Raw genomic sequence first — 19,077 nt, forward strand, 5'->3', positions numbered from 1 at the left:
AGGGAGCTGGATCCCTTCCAGCTCCGCACGTTCTGTGATTCCAGGCTTTGAACACACCTCCTGCCCGGACAGCTTCTGTCACACGCATTACGGGCACAATGATCTCACTGCAGTGGCACTACATTCAAAACTTTTATTTCAGTCCACGTAAGGAAGTTGTTTCACAATGTAATACAGCGTGCGCTTCCCTCCGTGCGCGCCGCGGAGGCCCCGAAGGCCCGCAGAGACTGTGCAGCCCGGGCGAGGGCGCAGAGCCCTCGGTGCCGATTCTCTCCGTTCACCCGGCCTTGTCCCTGTGCCGCCTCCCCCCGCCTCTCCGGCGGCACGAACGGGGCGGGCCGGGCTCCCCAGCCCGGCTGCGGCCGCGGCCGGCCCGCTCTCCCCGCCTCCCTGAGGCGCGGCCTGGCCCGGCCCGGCCTGCTGTGGCGGCGGCAGCGGCGGCTCGGCTCCATGGCCTTTATCCGCAGAAGGCGGCTGGAGCGGGAGCTGTACTCCAAGGAGAGGTGAGCGGCACTGCCCCACCGGCCCCGGCCGCCCCCGCTCGGCCCCGGCCCCTCGGAGGGCCCGGCGGAGCTGCGGGCGGCGGGGCCTCCGGAGAGGCCGCGGCGCCGGGAGCAGAGCCCGGGCGCTGTGCTGCCCTCGCTGTTGTCACTGTGGACGTCAGGTGGCTGATGGGTCCCCTGAGTTGAGGCTGAAAAGGGTGTAGAAGGGACCTGGAGAAACAGGAATGCTGCTTGCCTTGCATAAATTGCATGAAAAATAGCATCTTGTAAATTTTTGTTTATGAGTTTGTTCTCAGTTGCGCTTGTGGAGTAGAGCTGTGCTTCACTGTCGTTTGTTGTAGTTTGTTGTGATATTTTTTCCTTTTTTTTTTCCTGAACGCTATAGTCAGTGTACTGTCAGCCCTTGAATTACAGACTCTGTGTTGTCTCTTTAAAGCGTTAAATTCAATTTACGCGCTCCTGTTTGCTGACTGTAATCTTTGTTTTGTTCTGAACGTACAACAAAGGCTTATCACACATACTTGAGTGTATCCTAAATTTACTCTCTTATTTTTAGGTAGTGTCCTCCTTCCTTTTGCCTGCCTTCGCTGTATCTGTCTTGTCAAAAACTTTCAAAATCTTTTGCAAGCCTGACATTTCCACATAGGAAATCTCTGTGGGAGCAGTAGGTCGGCATGGGTCACACAGCAGGACACCACTTTCTATGGAGGGATCAGGGATCCCCAGGTGTCTCCTGCTGCAGGAGCCAGGGAAACAGCAGACTGGTCCCGGGTGAGCCCTGCGCAAATTCCTGCTGCAGGTCTCTGCTGGTTACACAGCACTGCTTATTGTTGATGAGAAAACCACATGATGAAGAGCTGGACTCACTCTGTCCATATAAATTCTGATTCATAGCTGTATAGCCTATGAAGCTACCACATCCTCTGAAGTGTTTTGTTGGATTTTTTTGCCTTTTTTTTTTTTTTTTTTTAAGTGCAGATGTGTTCTGGATCACGTTTTGTCTTCTTGTATATCTTTTATGTCTTGTTGCTTTGGGGGGGGCTGCTGTGGTTTCAGATGTGTGCAAAGGACTGCAGGCAGAAAGGACAAACTTCCGGTATTGAAGGAAAAGATAAATATTTTTAATTGTAAAGAAACCATCCTAAATGTAGGAAAACCAAGTAAAATGACTGTGTTAGCTGTGTTACGGATTTAATGTAAACAGCCTTTTTTGGGGTTTTTTTGGAAAGCTGAAAAAAAAAGGCCAAAAATCAGACTTGTCCCAAAGAACCTAAATAGGGTCCAAATCTCTTCTAAAAAGCCCTGAGAGCAAACTCAGCATATCAATGTCAGTATTACTGATCTACCGTTGTTGATGAGAACTTTTTTCTTTGCTCCTACTTGAAAGCATATCAGGATCTTATTATTTGAGCTTGTAATTTGAGCAGTTTATGAAAGGTCAGTCTTATTCTCATTTGCACTGGCAGCTTTTCCTGTATCTGCAAACCCATTTCTCTGTTTCTTTCCCTTACCTAACAATTGATATTAGTATAAAATCTAAGTAAATGTATAAGTTTTGTACCCTATACCACGTCACTCCCTCTCCCTCTTTTCCTGTGCTTTTCTCAATTAGGAAACCTTAAAAGCATTTAAGTGATTTAAAATATTTTGAACTTAGCATTATCAGATCAGAAACACTGTATATTTGTTACTTGTTGTCCTTATAGTTCTATCTTAAATCAGAAAAAAATAACTTGTTATGACTTAATTGAAGGGACAGGTTCTGAGAATTTTTTTACCTAGGTGCTGGGTAGCTGTTAGAGAGCTTTTCTGCTTGAAAGTTTGGCTTGATCTTTGTATCCTTGGGGCAGATATTTCTTAGTGAAATGAACAGGACTTCTGAAGTTTTGTGGCAAAAATTGATTTTCGATGCGTATTTTGGTTTGGGGTTTGTTGGGGTGTTTTCTTGTTGTTGTTTTTTACTTGTACATTGCTTTCTACGAAACTTTAAGCTGTAAAAGTTCCAGTTAAGAGTAGTGTGAAACTTGGTAAGTAAGAAGTTAATCTTCTTATGCACTTGCTTTGGAGGGAAGGAAGATCAGATTAGTTCTAAGTGATCTGAAAAAAAATATTTCTTCTTAACTCATTAGTCCACTTTAATATCTAGTTACATAAACCTTCTGAGTATATGCTATTTTCTAGAAGAAAACAAGAAAATGCTGAAATGTCCTGTGTCCAGGACAGTTTGTTTAATCCCCAAAATATTCATCCTTCATGAACAGCAATCCTTTTTTACAAACAATTGTAGTTACAAAACATCAAATTAGATGATGTGGTGTTTGGCTCAGGTCATCGCTTTCTTTATAAATTGCTTTCTCACTTCTGCTGGCAGCATGCCCAAGTGCAGACAAGTGCAAACACTTGGTATGGGGTCTCTCTGTGCAGTGCTGATGGTTTGTCTTGCACCCTGCTTGGCTTCCTAGGGGAGGGGTTCATCTCTTTGCTGGAAACATCACTCACATGAAGCAACCTCCTGGCAGCATGTAGGTGCTGCAGATGGATCTTTGGTGTGATGATTCCTTGGGCATTGGATTTTTATACATATATTTATTTTATTTTTAGTCAGTAGCCTTATCTTACTCTCTTGAGACAAAATATGCATAATGAAGGCTTTTAACCAAAGATCAGCAAATGAGTCCTACAGCTGGCCTACAGATAATTTGTTCTTGTTGGGAGGAGGTTTAATTTTAGAGTTGGTTTTGCATAGCTGTGTGCTGCTGCTAGATTGGGCTGCCCTGCTTTTTCATCCCTGACAATTTCCTTCTGTTATCAGGACTGTACTTCTAGTTTCAGGTTGAGTGATTGTGCAAGGTGTGTTGGATCAGCCACTTGAAACCCTTGTGTCCAAGTGGGTTTCCAGCATGTGCTTTTCTGATGAAAAGACAAAAATAGTAAGGCTTCAATCACAGATTATGAATTTAAAGCAGGATCAATGGGTACCTTTCCTGAGTGGTATAAACAAGATTTTGCCATGGCACTGGTCCCTGCATGGTCATTCCTGTGTCCAGTTTGAGTAAGTCCAGTGCTTCAGTTGGTAGGTAAAATTGGTTTATGAAATAAACTGTGGACTTGTTTTGTTTTCTTTTTTTTCCCCTCAGATGTTGTCGAATGTCTGAGTCTTTTGCAGACTGAAGTATAGAGGGACATGCACATCAAGCAGAGGGACAGTAAAATTCTCAAGTAGACTAAGCCTGATGCAGCACACTTTTGTTTGGAGAATATTTTGCAGCATCTTGGCAGGAGTTACAAACCCAGGTTGTAGTTTGTGAAGGGTGATCGGCTTCTTGGCTGCATACTCAGAACAATGCTAGGAATGTGTGGGTGCCTTTGGGTTCCCAAACCTTGTGTATTGGGAATGACATCATACAAGCTGAAGTCTTGCAAGTGTTTTCTTGTTACTTTGTGCATCTTGGGTGTGTTCTTGACTCATATTCCTCAGACCTTTTCTGAGTGGCAATTATATGCCAGCTCTTTGAAAAAGGAAGTAAGTTCTGTTTTTCTTGGCAAGATGGTTACCTTTTTCTTTTTTTTACCTGGAGCTGCTTCTCAAAGGAATACTGATTCCCTACATAAGAAAATACCTTCCCACTGACTGGAGTATGAATTTTTCAGTTATTCTTAATATAATCTTTCTGGGAGTACAAAAAAACCAGGAATTTGAAATAGGTCTTTAAGCTAAATTATGTTGGCATGCTTTAATTTGCCTCTCCCCTTAAGTATAGGTGCCTACCTTTTAAGCTCAAACAGCTCCTTATAGACTGTTAAAAAATTAACTCTTTACCAGATATTGTGTACTTTTACCACTGTGTGGACATTGAAGGTGTTCCAGCACAAAAGCTCTTAAAGCCTCCATTAAAGTTATCTGGGGGAAGGTAGAGATGTGTGTGTCTACACTGTACCAATCATCTCTTGCTGTAGCTCCCACTGCCCCAGCATATACCCTTGGACAGACAGGCACAACTGTGGCTGAAAATCTTTTTCCATTTTGGAACTGGGAGATTCCTTGTGTTATTTAAGTTGGTGGTGTTGGTTTTTCCAGCTGTGTGAGTTGTTATAATAAAAGATATTCCCTTATCTAGCATGTTCTTCTTTCTTCCTTCTCCAAGATGCTGCTGCTGTTGATTTTTGGATGCAGAACACCACACTGTTACACCTCAGGTTTAATGCAAGTGCCTTTCTACCCACTCTAAAACTCAAAGCTTTGCCATAGTGTAGTGGTGGCTGCCGATTTATTTTACACTGGAAAGGGAAACTACCTCGTTCCTAGCATCTCTTGATAGCAAGAAAATAGGCTGTGTGGGTTTGCTGCATTCCAAAAGGTAAATCTTCTTCCTGACCACCTTGTTCTTGTGCCTGACCCATTCTCATGGTACTGTTTCTGGTGTTTTGTGTACCCTTCCATGTATAAAACTATCCTGGGAAAACTCCACAGCTCTGAATAGAAGCTTACATTATGGACTGTCTGCTAATGTGATAACTTTTTAAGTCAAAATTGGCTGGTCTCCACAACTGGAAGTAGTTTTTAAAGCATTACAAGTGTGTGGGACCAGCAAAGCTACTGAAGCCTCTTTTTTTTTTTTCCTTCAATTTCCATTTTTCAAGTATTACATGTAGTAAGAAAATACAGTCATCTTGGAAGTTCTCTGGAGCTTTGTTTGCTGTTGGTGAGACATTGAGGATAAAGGCTGGGCTGTTAAGAGGCTATAGTATAAGGCATTGAACATCTTGCAGACTCTCAACTCTTACAGCTACTTCCATGGGGTTTGAACTTTTTTGAAAATCTTGTCTAATTTGTGTCTGTGTCATTTTCAAAAGATGTTGGCTTTTTTTTTTTTTTTTTTGTATAGCCTAGTATGTAAAGTTCATTGTAGAAGAAAAAAAAAGGTCAATGATCCCTGAAGACGTGTCTGTGGCTTGCTAACTTAATCAGTGTGTTGCAAACCATTGAATGCATAGTGGCCACAACATTTGAGGGCATAAACCTGTCTTTATTAGGGTGTAAGCATAAAAACATCCTGTAATAAACTTTAGGGTGTGAGTTTTATGGCTGGATTTCAAAGAATTTTGTGTCAACAGATTATTGAGTTGCTTTCCAAGCTATAGCATTACCTTTCTCTAAGTAGATTTTTAATAAAAAATCATTAATTATTTATACTTGGGAAGTTTTGTTTAACAACTGGGCTATTAATTTTGAAAATGAATCAAAATTACCACTTGCTGGTAATGAGAAAAATGTCTCAAACTGGATTCTTTTCTGTTTGTGATATTTGTTTGTTACTGTGTTAGAGGAATACAAAGTTTTAGAGCACCAGGCAAAGGTGTTTAGTAGAAACTTGAAGGGATCTCCTACGAATATGTAAGAACCCAAACTGGGCTTTGTTTGTTTATTGATTTATTTGTTGGGGTTTTTTTAGATGCTGCTTCTTGCAGATAATTTAAAAGTGGAAAAAAAAATCAAAACCCTTTTTCATTTGAGATACCAAAGCATTTTTGTACTTTACCAGTTAAAACTTTTGATTTGCCTGACTAACTGCTTAGATTGAGAGGTTTTTACGTCTTGGGATTGGACTTGAAGGCAAGGAAGGGTAGACTGGGGACAGACTTACTTATTGTTACTTGTGTTGGCATTGATTTTTTTGATCCAGGTTGCTATTCCAGGTCAGTGTGATAAAGTCATGGGCTTACCATTTGTGCTGTTAACTACACAGCACTGAGAACAGTACAGCTGCTCAGTGGCTGAAAACCAAAATATAGTTTTCAACTCTTACAGGTTTAACCAGTTTCTTATACAGGGTACCTCATGCATTCTCTGCCTACTGTTACTTGTTGATTTTTTTTTTAAATCTTCCTGTCTTGTGCAGAATTATGTAACTATTTTAAAAGTATGCTAAATTTTAATTTTAAATGTATGCATACAAATTCTTGTTGTAGGACCACACAGCAGTTGATAGTATATAAATTTGGTGTGCTGATCATCTTGATATCACAAGTGTCTTTGGAATACTTCCTTTAGCTCTTTGGAAGGCAGTCAGCCCAAAGGCCAGCTGCTTAGTTGCATGTTGAAGATCCCCATTGCTGTAATTTTATAGCTATTATGATTGATCTCCTATTTTTTCAGGCCTTCACAACACTGTTTGCCTACTTATGCAACATGCCAGAGTTGTGATCTGTGCCCTTGCTATCTGTAGATACTTGTTAAACCTCCTGGCAAGCCTGAAGCATCATTATGTGCAGTGATGGTTCTCCAGAGGGACCCTGTTGATACAATAACTATCAGTGGCTCTATTTATTTATGTGAAAGATACTACTTCTGTGAAGATAAAAAGCTCTGACTGTACTCTAGTAACATGTGATGAAACTTGACTTTTCTTTGACAGCTCTATGGATCATTAACACAGGCAAATTAAATTTAAATACTTGAGCAGTAAATACTAAAATGAATTGAAAAATTCCAGAGATCACACATCATAATTCTTTAGAGTTCATTAATAGCAGTAGCTTGAACTGGTCTACATTTGTTAGCCAGTAGTGGGATGCAAGTCTGAAAATTTTGCTTTCACTTATGGTATCATATTAATTTAAAAAGGGGCAGGTTTTGTGACATTTGTGGAGATTTGATATCTGGGCTCTGTCTGCCTGCAGAAGTGACTTGTTGCAGCCTGACAATATAGGAAAATGCAGTTGGAGTAAGTGGTCTTGCAAGTTGAGTAGCAGCAAACGTAGAAATGCCGGGAAGAGGCTTCAGAACTACATGAAAGGCTCTGCAGAGAGTGAGAGGGGGAGATAAATATGCAAAATGCACTTAGCCTGTATGATGGACAGTGTTTGAGGAAAAATGCTTTAACAGCTTCCAGCACAGCAATACAACCCATTTTCCAGACAGCAAAGCTGAGGTCAGTGGGCAGATCATTGCACAGGAGGTTGCTGGTCTCCAGCAAGAAGCTCTACAGCCATGCTGTCTCTGTAAGCATGGAGAATGAGTACTCATGTGGGAGAGACACAGAGAGAATAGCAGAAAGATAAACTGGATACTGCTAGCAAACATGGTATTTAAGAAGGAGTAAACCTGCAGTTTCCCCACTGTACCTATTTAGCCTACATAGATTTTTTTTTTTCCTTCTTGACACCATCTGGTTCAGCAGCAGTAAGTGTTATGCTGGGGAAAGCATATCTCAAATCCTTGCCTACAGCTTCTGGTTTTGGGGAGGTGAATTGATTTATAAAATGACAAGCATACAAAGATACAATAGTTTCATAGAGGTATTTATAAAGAAAAATTTCAAAGAGAACTCTCTTGTTTTATGTATTTTGGCTTATGTTGAGCATATTATAGTTACTGTGTATAACAGCCAATGTTTTGATATAAAAAACATGGTTTGTCTTGAATACATGAAGGATGCCTGCACTTACCAAAAACTTAAAAATATAGTAAATACCAGTGCTGTCAACAGGTGAATTTGGAAAGAATATAAAAATGTGAGGAGTTAGTTAAAAGAATAGGTGGAGATAAAAGAAAGAGACCAAGCATGAATAATTTCAGACATGAATTCTTATTAAACAGGCATTATAGTTTTCTTGGAAAAAAAAAATTTGGGACCATAAATGCCATTTCTCTGAAGCTCATGTCAATAGTGGTTGTTTCCTGATGAAAGAGGATAGACTTTTTCCAAACAAACCTGGATGCTACCTTTGTTCTTGACTTTTATATTTTTATTACTTAAATAATAATAATAATTATATGTATAGTATACATAGTGCGCTTATACATACTAGAAAGAAGAGCATTTTACTGGTGAATTGCTCTTTATACATCCTAACATAGCTTTGTTAAACAGCTTTAAAAATGTGATAGAACTTGCAAGATCTGAGTTTGCAAAATCAGAAATTCTAAGTTTGTCCTTGATGATTTCAATGGGATGCTATGTTGAAAATTTGGATATAATGGGATATGAAACATAGTAGCTTCCCCACAGTAACTGAGTATAATTCCATATGGCACAGAATAACCCTTGGTCAGTTGGGGTCAGCTGTCCTGGCTGTGTCCCCTGCCAACACCTTGTGCACCTTCACCTTCCTCGCTGGCAGAGTGGGCTGGAGCAGAAAAGGCCTTGACTCTGTTTAAACACACTCAGTGCTTAAGTCATTGAATTATCAACAGTTTTCAGCACAAATCCAAAACAAAGCCCCATACTGCAAAAGAAAACCACCATACCCCACACTGCAAAGAAAACCAAGCCAAGACCAGCAAAATGGGATCATAAAAAGATTGTTTTCAAGAAAGGAGAGTTAAGATAAGGCCATTTTAAAAAAGCAGCAGAGCAGTAAGACAAGGTATCTTGGAAACACAGTTTTGAGTATATAGAGCCACTGTTACTTGTAGTTGCAGTAAAACCTGTATTGTTATGTTCTGTTTAAGATAACAACCACAACACAATCTTTAAGTACACAAGATACATTTTCAATATTGTTATTTTTTCCATTGTGAAATCTGCTTTTTTAATGAACAGGCTGTTCGATTCACTCGGTTCATTTTGTGAACTCCTGACATATTTACTGCTGTTTGAATGCTGCTCTGGGGACACTTGGTGTTTATTAGTGTTTTCACAGGCATTTCTAGTGAAGCGTATCATGAACGAAGTACAAAAAGCTCAAAATGTGGGTGTAAATAAATACTAAGTACTTGTGCAGATCAGCACTTCACACAAACAAGTTGTACTTCCAACTGAGGTTGTTTTTGCTCCTCCTGCTGTGCCAGTATCCACAGGCATTCTCTACAGCTAAAACACTCAGTGACTGAGTGTTCACCCTGTTAGAAAATTGTTGAGTTTTGATCACTTGCAGCGGTTTTACTTAAGTTGGTAGAGAAAGCATTTCCATGTTCCCCCTAACCTGGCCTATTTGCATTTGCTTGGTACCAACACTGGCATTACTATGATCCTGCAATTAAATCTTTTCAAAGACTTCAGTTTCCTGTTTTTGGTTTGTTGTTGTTGAGGTTTGTTGTTAATCACATTAGTCCATGAAAAGGCTTCCTGGGGGCTGAACAGAGGTGTGGAGGAAGTACAAAATGTGGTTGGTGAGGAAGGTAATGCTTCCACAGAGGGCATCCATTGAGTGACTCACTCATGTTATAAAATCTATGCCAGTGTTTTCACTTAACATTTTAGACCAGTTTAATTTGGCTTTGCTTCAAAACAATCTTATTCCATCTCTTCTAAGTGATTAGTTCCTGCCCTACCTTTTTGTGTCATTGCATATTTTACCTGGCATACATTGATCAGGGCTAAAGCAGAAAGCCTGGTTATATTAGAATAGTTTCCATCTAAGACATCAGAATCAAATATCTAACTTTATATGTGTTGGAAGAGAATTTGTTGATCTTCTTCACATGTACACAAATTTCCATATAGGTTGTTATTTTAAAAAGTTAAATTAATTCATTATTGGGGTGTGGGATGCAGCAAAGAGATCAGAGAAAACTTTCCGAACACCTGAAATGTTTTATTAAGAGTACTAACTGTTATGGTATTTTCTCTTAGAATAAAAGATTTTTATTTTTTATTTGTAGGTTTTCGCTGCTTCTTCTGAACCTGGAAGAATATTACTTTGAACAGCACACAGCTAATCATATTATAAATAAAGATTGCAAAGATGAAAGGTACAAAACTCTTACATACCTTCACTTTTTGGAGTCGTTCTAGGCTCAAGTATCTTCAACGTATGCACAACTTTTTTTGTTTTTGTTGTTCCTTTCAGAAAATTCAGAGGCTCCCTAAAAATCTGTTCTAAATCAATTATTTTTGAACCAGATGACAATATCCAGCCTATTATCAAGGTAAGCAGTGCAAACTTAAATTTCTTGGTAACTAAAGATTCTCTTTAAAAAGCTTTTAAGAAAGACCATGTATTTTTATGACTTGCTGCAGATACCATTGCGGGATTGCAGTAGCATAAAAGCCCCAGAAGATAATGAAGCAAATAACCCTTTCACAAGGTAGGTAAATCTGGAATACTGTATGTATTTAACTTCCTTTAAAACCCAAATTCCCATAATTTCAAATATTTTATTTACATTTTAGGAATACACCTGGAGGGATTTCTGTTGTATGTAGCCAGGTAAGACATGCATATAATAGATTCTTGATGTATAAATGGGTGAGGTTACATAAATGAGCAAGCTTATGTTCCTTAATGGTATTTTTCCTCAAAGCTATAATCTAAGAGTGGGAAGTTAACTGAAAACCAAACTAATTAGTGTCAAAAACTTAGCATTAATGTGAAATTGTTGATGCTGGAAATTGCAAACAGTTAATGATTTAATTTAGTCATTAATTCAATAAACAGAACATTTTTGCGCTGTGCATTTTATAATGGAGCTTAGGGAAACCTTAGCATTTAATGAAAAAGAAGAATAGACTGTAATAAAACTTTATTGATCATCTTTAGTTTGATTTTTTTGCACTGCTTTCATCTACTTTCTGCAGCATTTTGGGGTAATGGCAAAGCTATCTTTGTCCCTGTGGTTCAGCTTTGTGAAAACTCTTGACTGTGCTGTGTGTCTACCAAATAGTTTTCAGAAGGTGTCCTGAAATATTGTCTTAAAGTTTCAGTCAAGAGTTGTGGTTGTGCATGTATTCATTCTTAGAGTTAACCAGGGGGATACACTTTAAATTTTGGCAAATTTCAGTTGATAAGTGTTCCAAAGCTGTAAAAGTTAAAAGAAAAAAAAAAAGTTTAAAAAAGTTCATGTGTTCCCTTCAGGATAGAACAGAGTTGAGGCAGGGAATACAATTTTAAATATTCTTGTTTATTTCTAAAATCTGTCTTTACCAATGCCCAAAATTGATAGCCTTGCTAAGTTATGTGCTGTTGCAGTCAAAAACAAACTGAAGCATTTAATACTGTCTACGCCAGTGAAGTTTGTGGCTTGTGTTGTAATAACCAGTATATTTAATTTCATTTTGAAACTGCTTCTATGAAAAATACTGTGTAATCTATTTTTTGAGTTGGCAGGTTTTCTATGTACTGAGTGATTTTTAAAAACGTATTTCTAACTCCTCCAGGCAATGCTTCCACCATACATCATTACTCTTGTAACAAGCCAGAAAAACAAGGGATTGTAAGAAACATTTTATAGGAAAGAGGAATTAAGTTTTAAGATGGGAAGTGTGGTTAGCACATCTCACTCCTCCATTTGTAGCTTGCCAGGCATCTTCCTATCTCTGAGGAAACGTTCTGAAGTACTTGGATGGCATCATAAATGCTGGTATTTTGTATAAAAGGCATATGGACTTCCAAGTGTCAAGTAGTCCCTAGTTGTAATTATGACAGATCATAATGTAATTAAAAATATGGGGGTTTTAAGTAGAATTTTGGCCTTGTAGGAAACCACACATAGGGAATAATTGGAAGATCTTAAACATCTTTGCCTTTTAGAATCAGAAAAAATTGTTAGTACATAGCTGGATAAGCAGCTTTTCCTTATGTAACAGACAACTTAGAACTAATGGTTTTAAAATATAGTAAATGGGAGTAATAATTTGGTATTATTTCAGTATTTATTCTTGAGATAAAACTGAGAGAAATCCTCCAAAGATAGGAAATTAATACAGTATGCTTAGGTTTTTGCTCAGCTTACAAGTAAAGAAAACCAAACCGTTGTGTCTACTTCTTATGTAATGTAGAGTACTCAGTGTAGTTATCCTGCAGAAGAGCAATGAATATGAAGCAGATTTCTCATTCTGATTCTTCCATGTCCTGATTCAGGTCTGTACATGATGATGTCAGATGAAAGGCACTAATTACCATTGTTTTTAATGTAGCACTTAGAGAGGCATGCTGAGTTTATGGGCTTCCAAGCCTGCCACTTGCTTTGCTCTAGCTGGATGTTTCTTGGAGCAGTCATGGGCTGAAGGTTGATTCCATTGTCAGCTGGGGGAAGGCTGTATGTAGCAGCCAGAAGGATTCTGAATGAATCTGGCAGTGTAGAACTGCAGGTGTGCTACCTATAGGAAGGGAACTGAGGCACTGGGAAGGGACCTGTGATCATCCAAGTTTCTTGGGCCCAGAGTAGAACACAGTAGGTTATGCAGTTAGCACCCCAGGACAGCAGTCCAGTGTATTTTGTTTGGTTCAGAACCAGTCCTGAGCTTAGGCCTGAGGTTTAGCAAATTTGAGCCTTCTCTACAGGCAGCAAAACCATAACTTATTTCTGGCTTGTTGCCCTTTAGATAGTGGATAGTAAGGCACAGCGTACAAATTAGTGTGTTACCAGTCAGGTCTTTTTATAGGAGTTGTGAGAATGTTCTGAAGAAGGAGAGTAGTTTTATGTGGGTTTTGGAAAGGAAAGGGGTTCTCAGAGATGAGGCTAGCACCAGAGAAATAAAACTGTTCAAAAGCATGGTATTGGATGAGGGAGGAAATGTGGTGTTCGTTGTGGTTGGAGCTGGAAGTGAAATGTTTAGCAGCAGAAGAAAGGCATTCATTTGAGAAAGTTTGCACAGGGTGTGTTGCATGCTGCCAGTCTGGAGTAATTCCTGTTTGGGCAGAACCTTGAGCCACTAAAAGAGGGAAAGGATCTGCCCCTCTGAATGTAGCTCCTTGAAGATCATATGATTAGGATAAAAGCCCACTAATCGACTGTATAAGTAAGCCTCTGAACAAAATTGGACTCTTGTCCTCCTTACAGTTAGCTGATGTGAAAGCTCATTGTTTTCCTGCAGTTTATTTGGGGTAGTTAAAGCAGGATATTACAACTCAGTGTTTTGCTTGCTCAAACAGTGTTCTTAGCTTTATATTTACCAGTACTTCTGATTAATTATATTATTTTTTAATGTGTGAATCTGTAATGTCTGTTATTCTTTCAGGTTTTTCTCATTAAAGAAAGAAATGTTATTGCACCCTATAAAACAGTAAGAGTAAGTATATATTTTTTGACCGCTTTTAGCAGAGTTTTGTAAGGATTTATGTTGTCATTTCTGAAAGAGTTAAGATAATTATCATTTGAGAAATATGACAGTGAAACTTTTCAAAAAAGTATTTTTAAAAAAATATTGAAAAAGCATGTCTGAATTCTTCTGTGATGGCTTTCTGATACTTCTTGGAGGACATGCTGCAGACCTGACACTTGCTATTTATCTTGATGTGCAGCTCTATGGGCTCAACAGCCAGAGCTGTCAGCTGAGTGCTCATGTACAGTGGACACTGCATCCTGGCTAAGTGGCATCTCCTCAGTTCTGCTCAGACTGAGATTGCTGAGTTTCTGCTCAGATGAGAGATTGTTAATTGATACTTCCCCAGCTGAGTGTTTCACAGCTCAAAGAAATGGTGGGTAAGGCTGCTCACAGCAGAAATTGGAGCTTGTTCCTCGCTGCTGTCTGCTGATAGGGTCGGTCTGCTCCAATTCTGAGCCTGGAGGATTCAAGGCATACAAGTAAGGGTTTTTGCTTAAATTGTGAGATTAGTTAAGACATAAATGAAAAACTTTTATTTTTCAGAGTTAATTCACTTTTTGCCCAAGAGTTGAAAAAGATAGAATTATATTTCTCAATGTTTTTGTTTAAGTAGGAAACTTCAAGAATGATGGAGTCTATAAATCTGTATTACTGTAGTGGACAGCAAAGAGACAAGAGAGGATCTCTGTTCTCTCAACAAGGGCTTTGGGTTGGTTTTGTGATTAGATCTGCCTCTGAACTAATACTTAAAAGCTTTTTTTCTTTGGTTTTTTTTTTATTCTGATAATTCTTCATGTGCTGAACCTGTTTTGTCTTCTTGTCCTTCTAAGATCTGTTTTGCAGACATGTACAAGATTTATTAAGTATCAGACAAATACCTTATCTCATTGCCAGCACAGTGGAAAAGGAAAGAATCAGAAGGGTTGTTTGGAAAGCTCTGCTCTTCATTTTCTTCTACGTTATGATTCATCCACAGCTAAACATTTCTGACAGTTAGCCGTCACAATTTAATCCGCTGAAGTGCAGTTTTTTCTCTGCATTTTAAAACAAGAAATCTAATTCACCTTCAATCTTTCCTGATTTTTTTTCTGTTGCTGCTAGATATCTTCTACTGGAATTGTTTCCAGTTCCACATGTCACTGAGTGCTGGAATTGAGTAATACTTTTTATCTTCCATGTCTTTCTTTGATTGTTTCAGATCAATTACAAAATACTGAGCTCTTGTCTTTGAATATGGCTGGAGAGCTACAGAAACTGCTCACATAAACTGTCACATTGTTGGCTGTAAGCAATACTTGTAGACCATTCACTAGGATTCCTGAGAGCTGTGTTTTTTTCGTGTTGAAGGAAAACAATGCTCTGGGTGAAATGTTGCAGGGCTTTTATCTAAATTGCTACGGAATTTAATGTCTCCCTATAATCCAGTTCCATTTGCTTTTTGAAGCATGCTTTCCTCTTTCATTGCTGTCAGTTCAGCTCAGATCACGTACATTACACTGAAGATCACCTAGATTTTCCTGTCTTCCTTCCTTCAGTTAAAATTAATCCAGTTGTATCTACTGACCGATGTCTTGCTTTAGTCTCACTGATCACTTTGTTGCTTTTTTAAAGTCTAGGCTGAGAAATCACAAAACGCTACAGAAACATGTTGATACAGTTTTATACTGCATTCAGGGGTCATGAAAGTATTCAACAACCTTTGCTAAATATGAGTTGTGAGTAAAGCTAGTGCCAGTTGATCCATACACATACTTTTAATATACTTAAGTAAAAGCAGGAATGTCTCCTATAAAATTACTCTTAAGAAAGCTGGGAAAACTTCGTAGGAGAAAAATGAGTGTGCCACGTACGCTGGTTGATGTGTTAGTGATGCTTTTGTGAATGACTAGTCAAAATAGACTGTGACTGGATTTGGGATCTTTTCAGCTCAAAACTACTTATGTAGATGAGAGTGACTAACTTTTTTAGCCTAGTCTTTAAAGATTTGATGGGCTGGTGTATTTGATCTATAAGAAATACAGTAGCTGTTTAAAATGTAACATGTCATTTGCTAGTTCTATATTTGCATGTGTTTAAAATAGATGTTAAAATAGGCAGAACAGGTACTACTTTTCATTTATTGATGTTTGCACTACATGAACTTATTCACTTCAGAGCTGTTGTGCTGTATTGTATTAAACAACACTGCACAGAGAGCTTTCCCCAGGGAAGATATATTTGTAAAGAAAAAAGATCAACATCTGCTTTTGCAATCTTTGACATATAACGCAATCTTTAATAGCATAGTTTTACTGGGTTTTAGAGTTTTATTATTTAGGGGTCTTTAGTTTTGTTTACTTTAATTTTTTTTCCACTGAGTTCTATTTGGAATTAATTAGTAGTAAATGTACTTTTAATTTTAGGGTAGAACAGAACATTTATTCCAACTGGATGTTGCTTGGAAAGTAGGAGATGTTGTACAAACTCTACATCAGGTATGTGGCTATTTGATATCCCTGCATAGTTCATCACAGCATCTTTTGGTTTTTAGTGTAGAATTTTATTTGTACTCAAGGTGAAAACCTTGGATTATCTATTTTTAAAATGTGGACTTCAACACAGCATCTAGTTCTGACAGCTGTTGTAAGTATCTCATATTAGCTCTCAGTGTGCAGGGTGGTGCTAAGCAAAGTAGTAACGTGGCAGTAGAAGTAAATAAATATTTCCTACTTTAAAAAGAAATCGTAATAGATCTTTTAGTATGCCATCACCAAGAAGACTAAAGCCCCTCCTATTTCGTTGACTTCTGAGCTGTGTGGGACATCTCTGTGCAATTTCACTTAATGCTGATTGTTTAGCTTTACAGGGCTTCTTGTCTAGATAAAATGGGAGATCAAGCTGCCATGGTGAGTATCTGATTATTTCTAATATCCCTGCTTAATAATGAAATTGTGATATCACTCTTTAATAATTAACTTCTCATTGCATTTGAATCAGATACCATATTAACTTTTCTTTCCTTCCACATTAGATAACTGCTATATTACAATCACGCTTGGCTAGAACTTCATTTGATAAATACAGGTACTTTTCTAATCACTTTCTACTGGGAATCATTTTCATCTTGTTGGTTGATTAGTCTACTGCACTGATAGTTAGATGGCTGGTTGAGTTAGTCTAAGTTCTCTATTCAGAGAGTTAGCTTCTTAGTATTTTGAAGCACCTGGAATGTACAGCAGGAAATTCTGTTGAGAAGATAAATGTGTTACGTTGTCTCAAAAATGTTTCATTTCTCTATGAATTTGTTGCAATTGGGCACCAGTATATGCCAAATAAAACTATAGTTCCAGAGAAGACAACTGGCTTACTGTCCTGAGACTGAAGCAGAATGTAGCAGTGTTCCTTTCTGGAATGCCTGTTAAAGTGGTGGTCCCAAAAAAGAACTTTATTCCTGTGTAAAATAGGCTTAGGGAAGTCCCCATTCTGATGTCCCAAAGCCATAAACTGACTAAAACCTTTCTAAGTAATTTAAGGGTGCCTCTACCAAAGTAAGAACTGGAGATAAACTTACTCCTTTCTTCACTTGTAGATTTCAAAGCATTTCTGAAACGCTACATATGGAGTGTAAAGCAGAAATGGTGACGCCACTGGTGACTAATCCAGGGCATGTGTGCGTTAGTGATGCTAACTTGTACTTCCAGCCTCTTAATGGATATCCTGTAAGTGCCTCATAGATGGTCTTGCTTACAATGTGAGCACGCTGCCCTGCTAGTGGACAGTTTTAATTCTCTGTACTTTTTCTCTGAAATGCACATAGAGCACATCTCCAAGGCGACTATTTTCAGTTATTTTTAGAAGGTCATTAGTTTTCCTTTGATCTCTGCTGCATTCAGTGTATCTCTCTCTCTGAGGCTCCATTCTGTGCTAACTTGCTTAAAGTTTACCTCCTACTGACAAAGCACAAAATGTCATTTGCTCATTCTCTATTAAATTCGAAGATCACTATTTGTTACATTTCATTTAAGATAAATTTCTCAATCTTAGTCTGATACCTTTCCAACATAGTGAGAGCTTTATATACATGTAGTTTACTTTGGGAGCTCTTAGTTAGCTTTTCTATTAAACTGACCATTCTTTCTCTGGAGGAAAACTGAGTGCGTGTTGCAGATGGATTATTGCTTTGGAACTCTGTCATAGAAACACAAGTGATTGTCTCAGCTGGCCACTGACTTAGCTATGATTCTGTGAAATAACTTTAATATGGACATGGGAGTAGCACAATCACCAGAAAACTTTAACTCTCAGATTAATTTTTTTTTTTCCAATTTACTTGTCAGCATGTGAGATTACATCAGCAGCCCTGGTGCTGCTCCAGCTGGGTATGACTGGTCCTGCAGGCTGCTGGAGCACAGTCTGGCCAGGGATGAAGTACCAAGCTAGACCCATCCTCTAATCCCAATGCTGAGCTGCCAGTTCCCTCCCCAGGGCTGAGGGCTGGAGCATTACTCTTGTGCTCTCATCCACTGGTACTCTGTGGGAAAAGAAAGGAATCTGCCTGATTTGAGTGTCCTAAGGACAAGGAAAAGACAAGCAGAAGATTCAGGGAGTCTGGGGACTCAGACACGGGGAAAATAAAGGGAAAGCTCTAAGTGCTCTGAAAGGAACACTGAATTAGAGAGATAAAGTATGTGACAAGAGGAAGGAATGTTTGGAGCTAGTACAGAGAAGGGAAAAGGGGATTGGAGAAAACATGTTTGACAAAGGAGCAGGAATTTGGGGGACAGACTTTATAGCAGGGCCTTTTGCTATAGGCCAACGTTAATAGTTTTAAACTAGAACAGGCTAGATTTTAACTAGGTAGAGGGAAAAAAAGGTTTTTACAATGGGGGTGGTAAAACACTGGCACAGGTTGTCCAGAGAGGTGGTGGATGCCCCATCCCTGGAAATATTCAAGGTTAGGTGGAACCACACTCAGGGTAACCTGGTGTAGTTAAAGATGTCCCTGCTCACTGCAGTGGGGTTGGACTCCGCAGCCTTTAAAGGTCCCTTCCTACCTGAATTACTCGGTGATTCGGCTGTGCTGGAAGTCCAAGCAAGGGAGTGGAGTTTCAGGAGTTTCAGGAGTTTACGGTGCCATTCTGGTTCCAGCCGCCAGGTGGCACCGTTGGCACGGTTTGCCCGCAGCCCAGTGGCTCCCTTGGACAGAGTCCGTCCTGTTCTGCTTCTGTGGTGCATGAGCGCTGCTGCTGGTGACAGACCCGGGACAATGCACTGCTGCTTACCTGTTCCTAAACTGCTCTGCTGCTCAGGCAAAAACCCACAGCAAAGACAAGCTTCCTTTTTCTAACATAACTGCTTAGCATCACTATTCCACTGCTACAATAACATGGATGGATATTATTTTCATATTGCTAATATCTGTAGTCAAGAAAAACTTCAGATTTTCTGAGGAGAGTTAGGTAGAAGAACAGAAACCTACTAGAATGTCTCCATCTTTTCTTCCCCGCCACAGAAACCAGTTTTACAAATTACACTGCAAAATGTGCGTCGCATCTATAAAAGAAGACATGGGCTGATGCCACTGGTAAGCTCAAGTATTTATT

General features: G+C 39.0%; 1 protein-coding gene across 1 annotated transcript in view; it reads left to right on the forward strand.

Moving 5' to 3' along the window:
* The first annotated feature begins 433 nt into the window (after positions 1 to 433).
* Positions 434 to 19,077, forward strand: part of NSMAF (neutral sphingomyelinase activation associated factor) — a 39,081-nt gene continuing 20,437 nt past the window's right edge. The window contains exons 1-11 of the mRNA XM_054284617.1: positions 434 to 503; positions 10,111 to 10,200; positions 10,299 to 10,377; positions 10,469 to 10,536; positions 10,622 to 10,658; positions 13,409 to 13,459; positions 15,898 to 15,969; positions 16,333 to 16,380; positions 16,506 to 16,558; positions 17,064 to 17,193; positions 18,987 to 19,058. Coding sequence (XP_054140592.1) covers positions 451 to 503; positions 10,111 to 10,200; positions 10,299 to 10,377; positions 10,469 to 10,536; positions 10,622 to 10,658; positions 13,409 to 13,459; positions 15,898 to 15,969; positions 16,333 to 16,380; positions 16,506 to 16,558; positions 17,064 to 17,193; positions 18,987 to 19,058 — 753 coding nt within the window. The 5' untranslated portion in view covers positions 434 to 450. The remainder of the gene's footprint in view (positions 504 to 10,110; positions 10,201 to 10,298; positions 10,378 to 10,468; positions 10,537 to 10,621; positions 10,659 to 13,408; positions 13,460 to 15,897; positions 15,970 to 16,332; positions 16,381 to 16,505; positions 16,559 to 17,063; positions 17,194 to 18,986; positions 19,059 to 19,077) is intronic.

The sequence above is a fragment of the Melozone crissalis genome, unplaced genomic scaffold (genome assembly GCF_028551555.1).
Source record: "Melozone crissalis strain CALT ecotype California unplaced genomic scaffold, PUWL_Pcris_2 ptg000042l_1, whole genome shotgun sequence".
Lineage (NCBI taxonomy): Eukaryota > Metazoa > Chordata > Aves > Passeriformes > Passerellidae > Melozone > Melozone crissalis.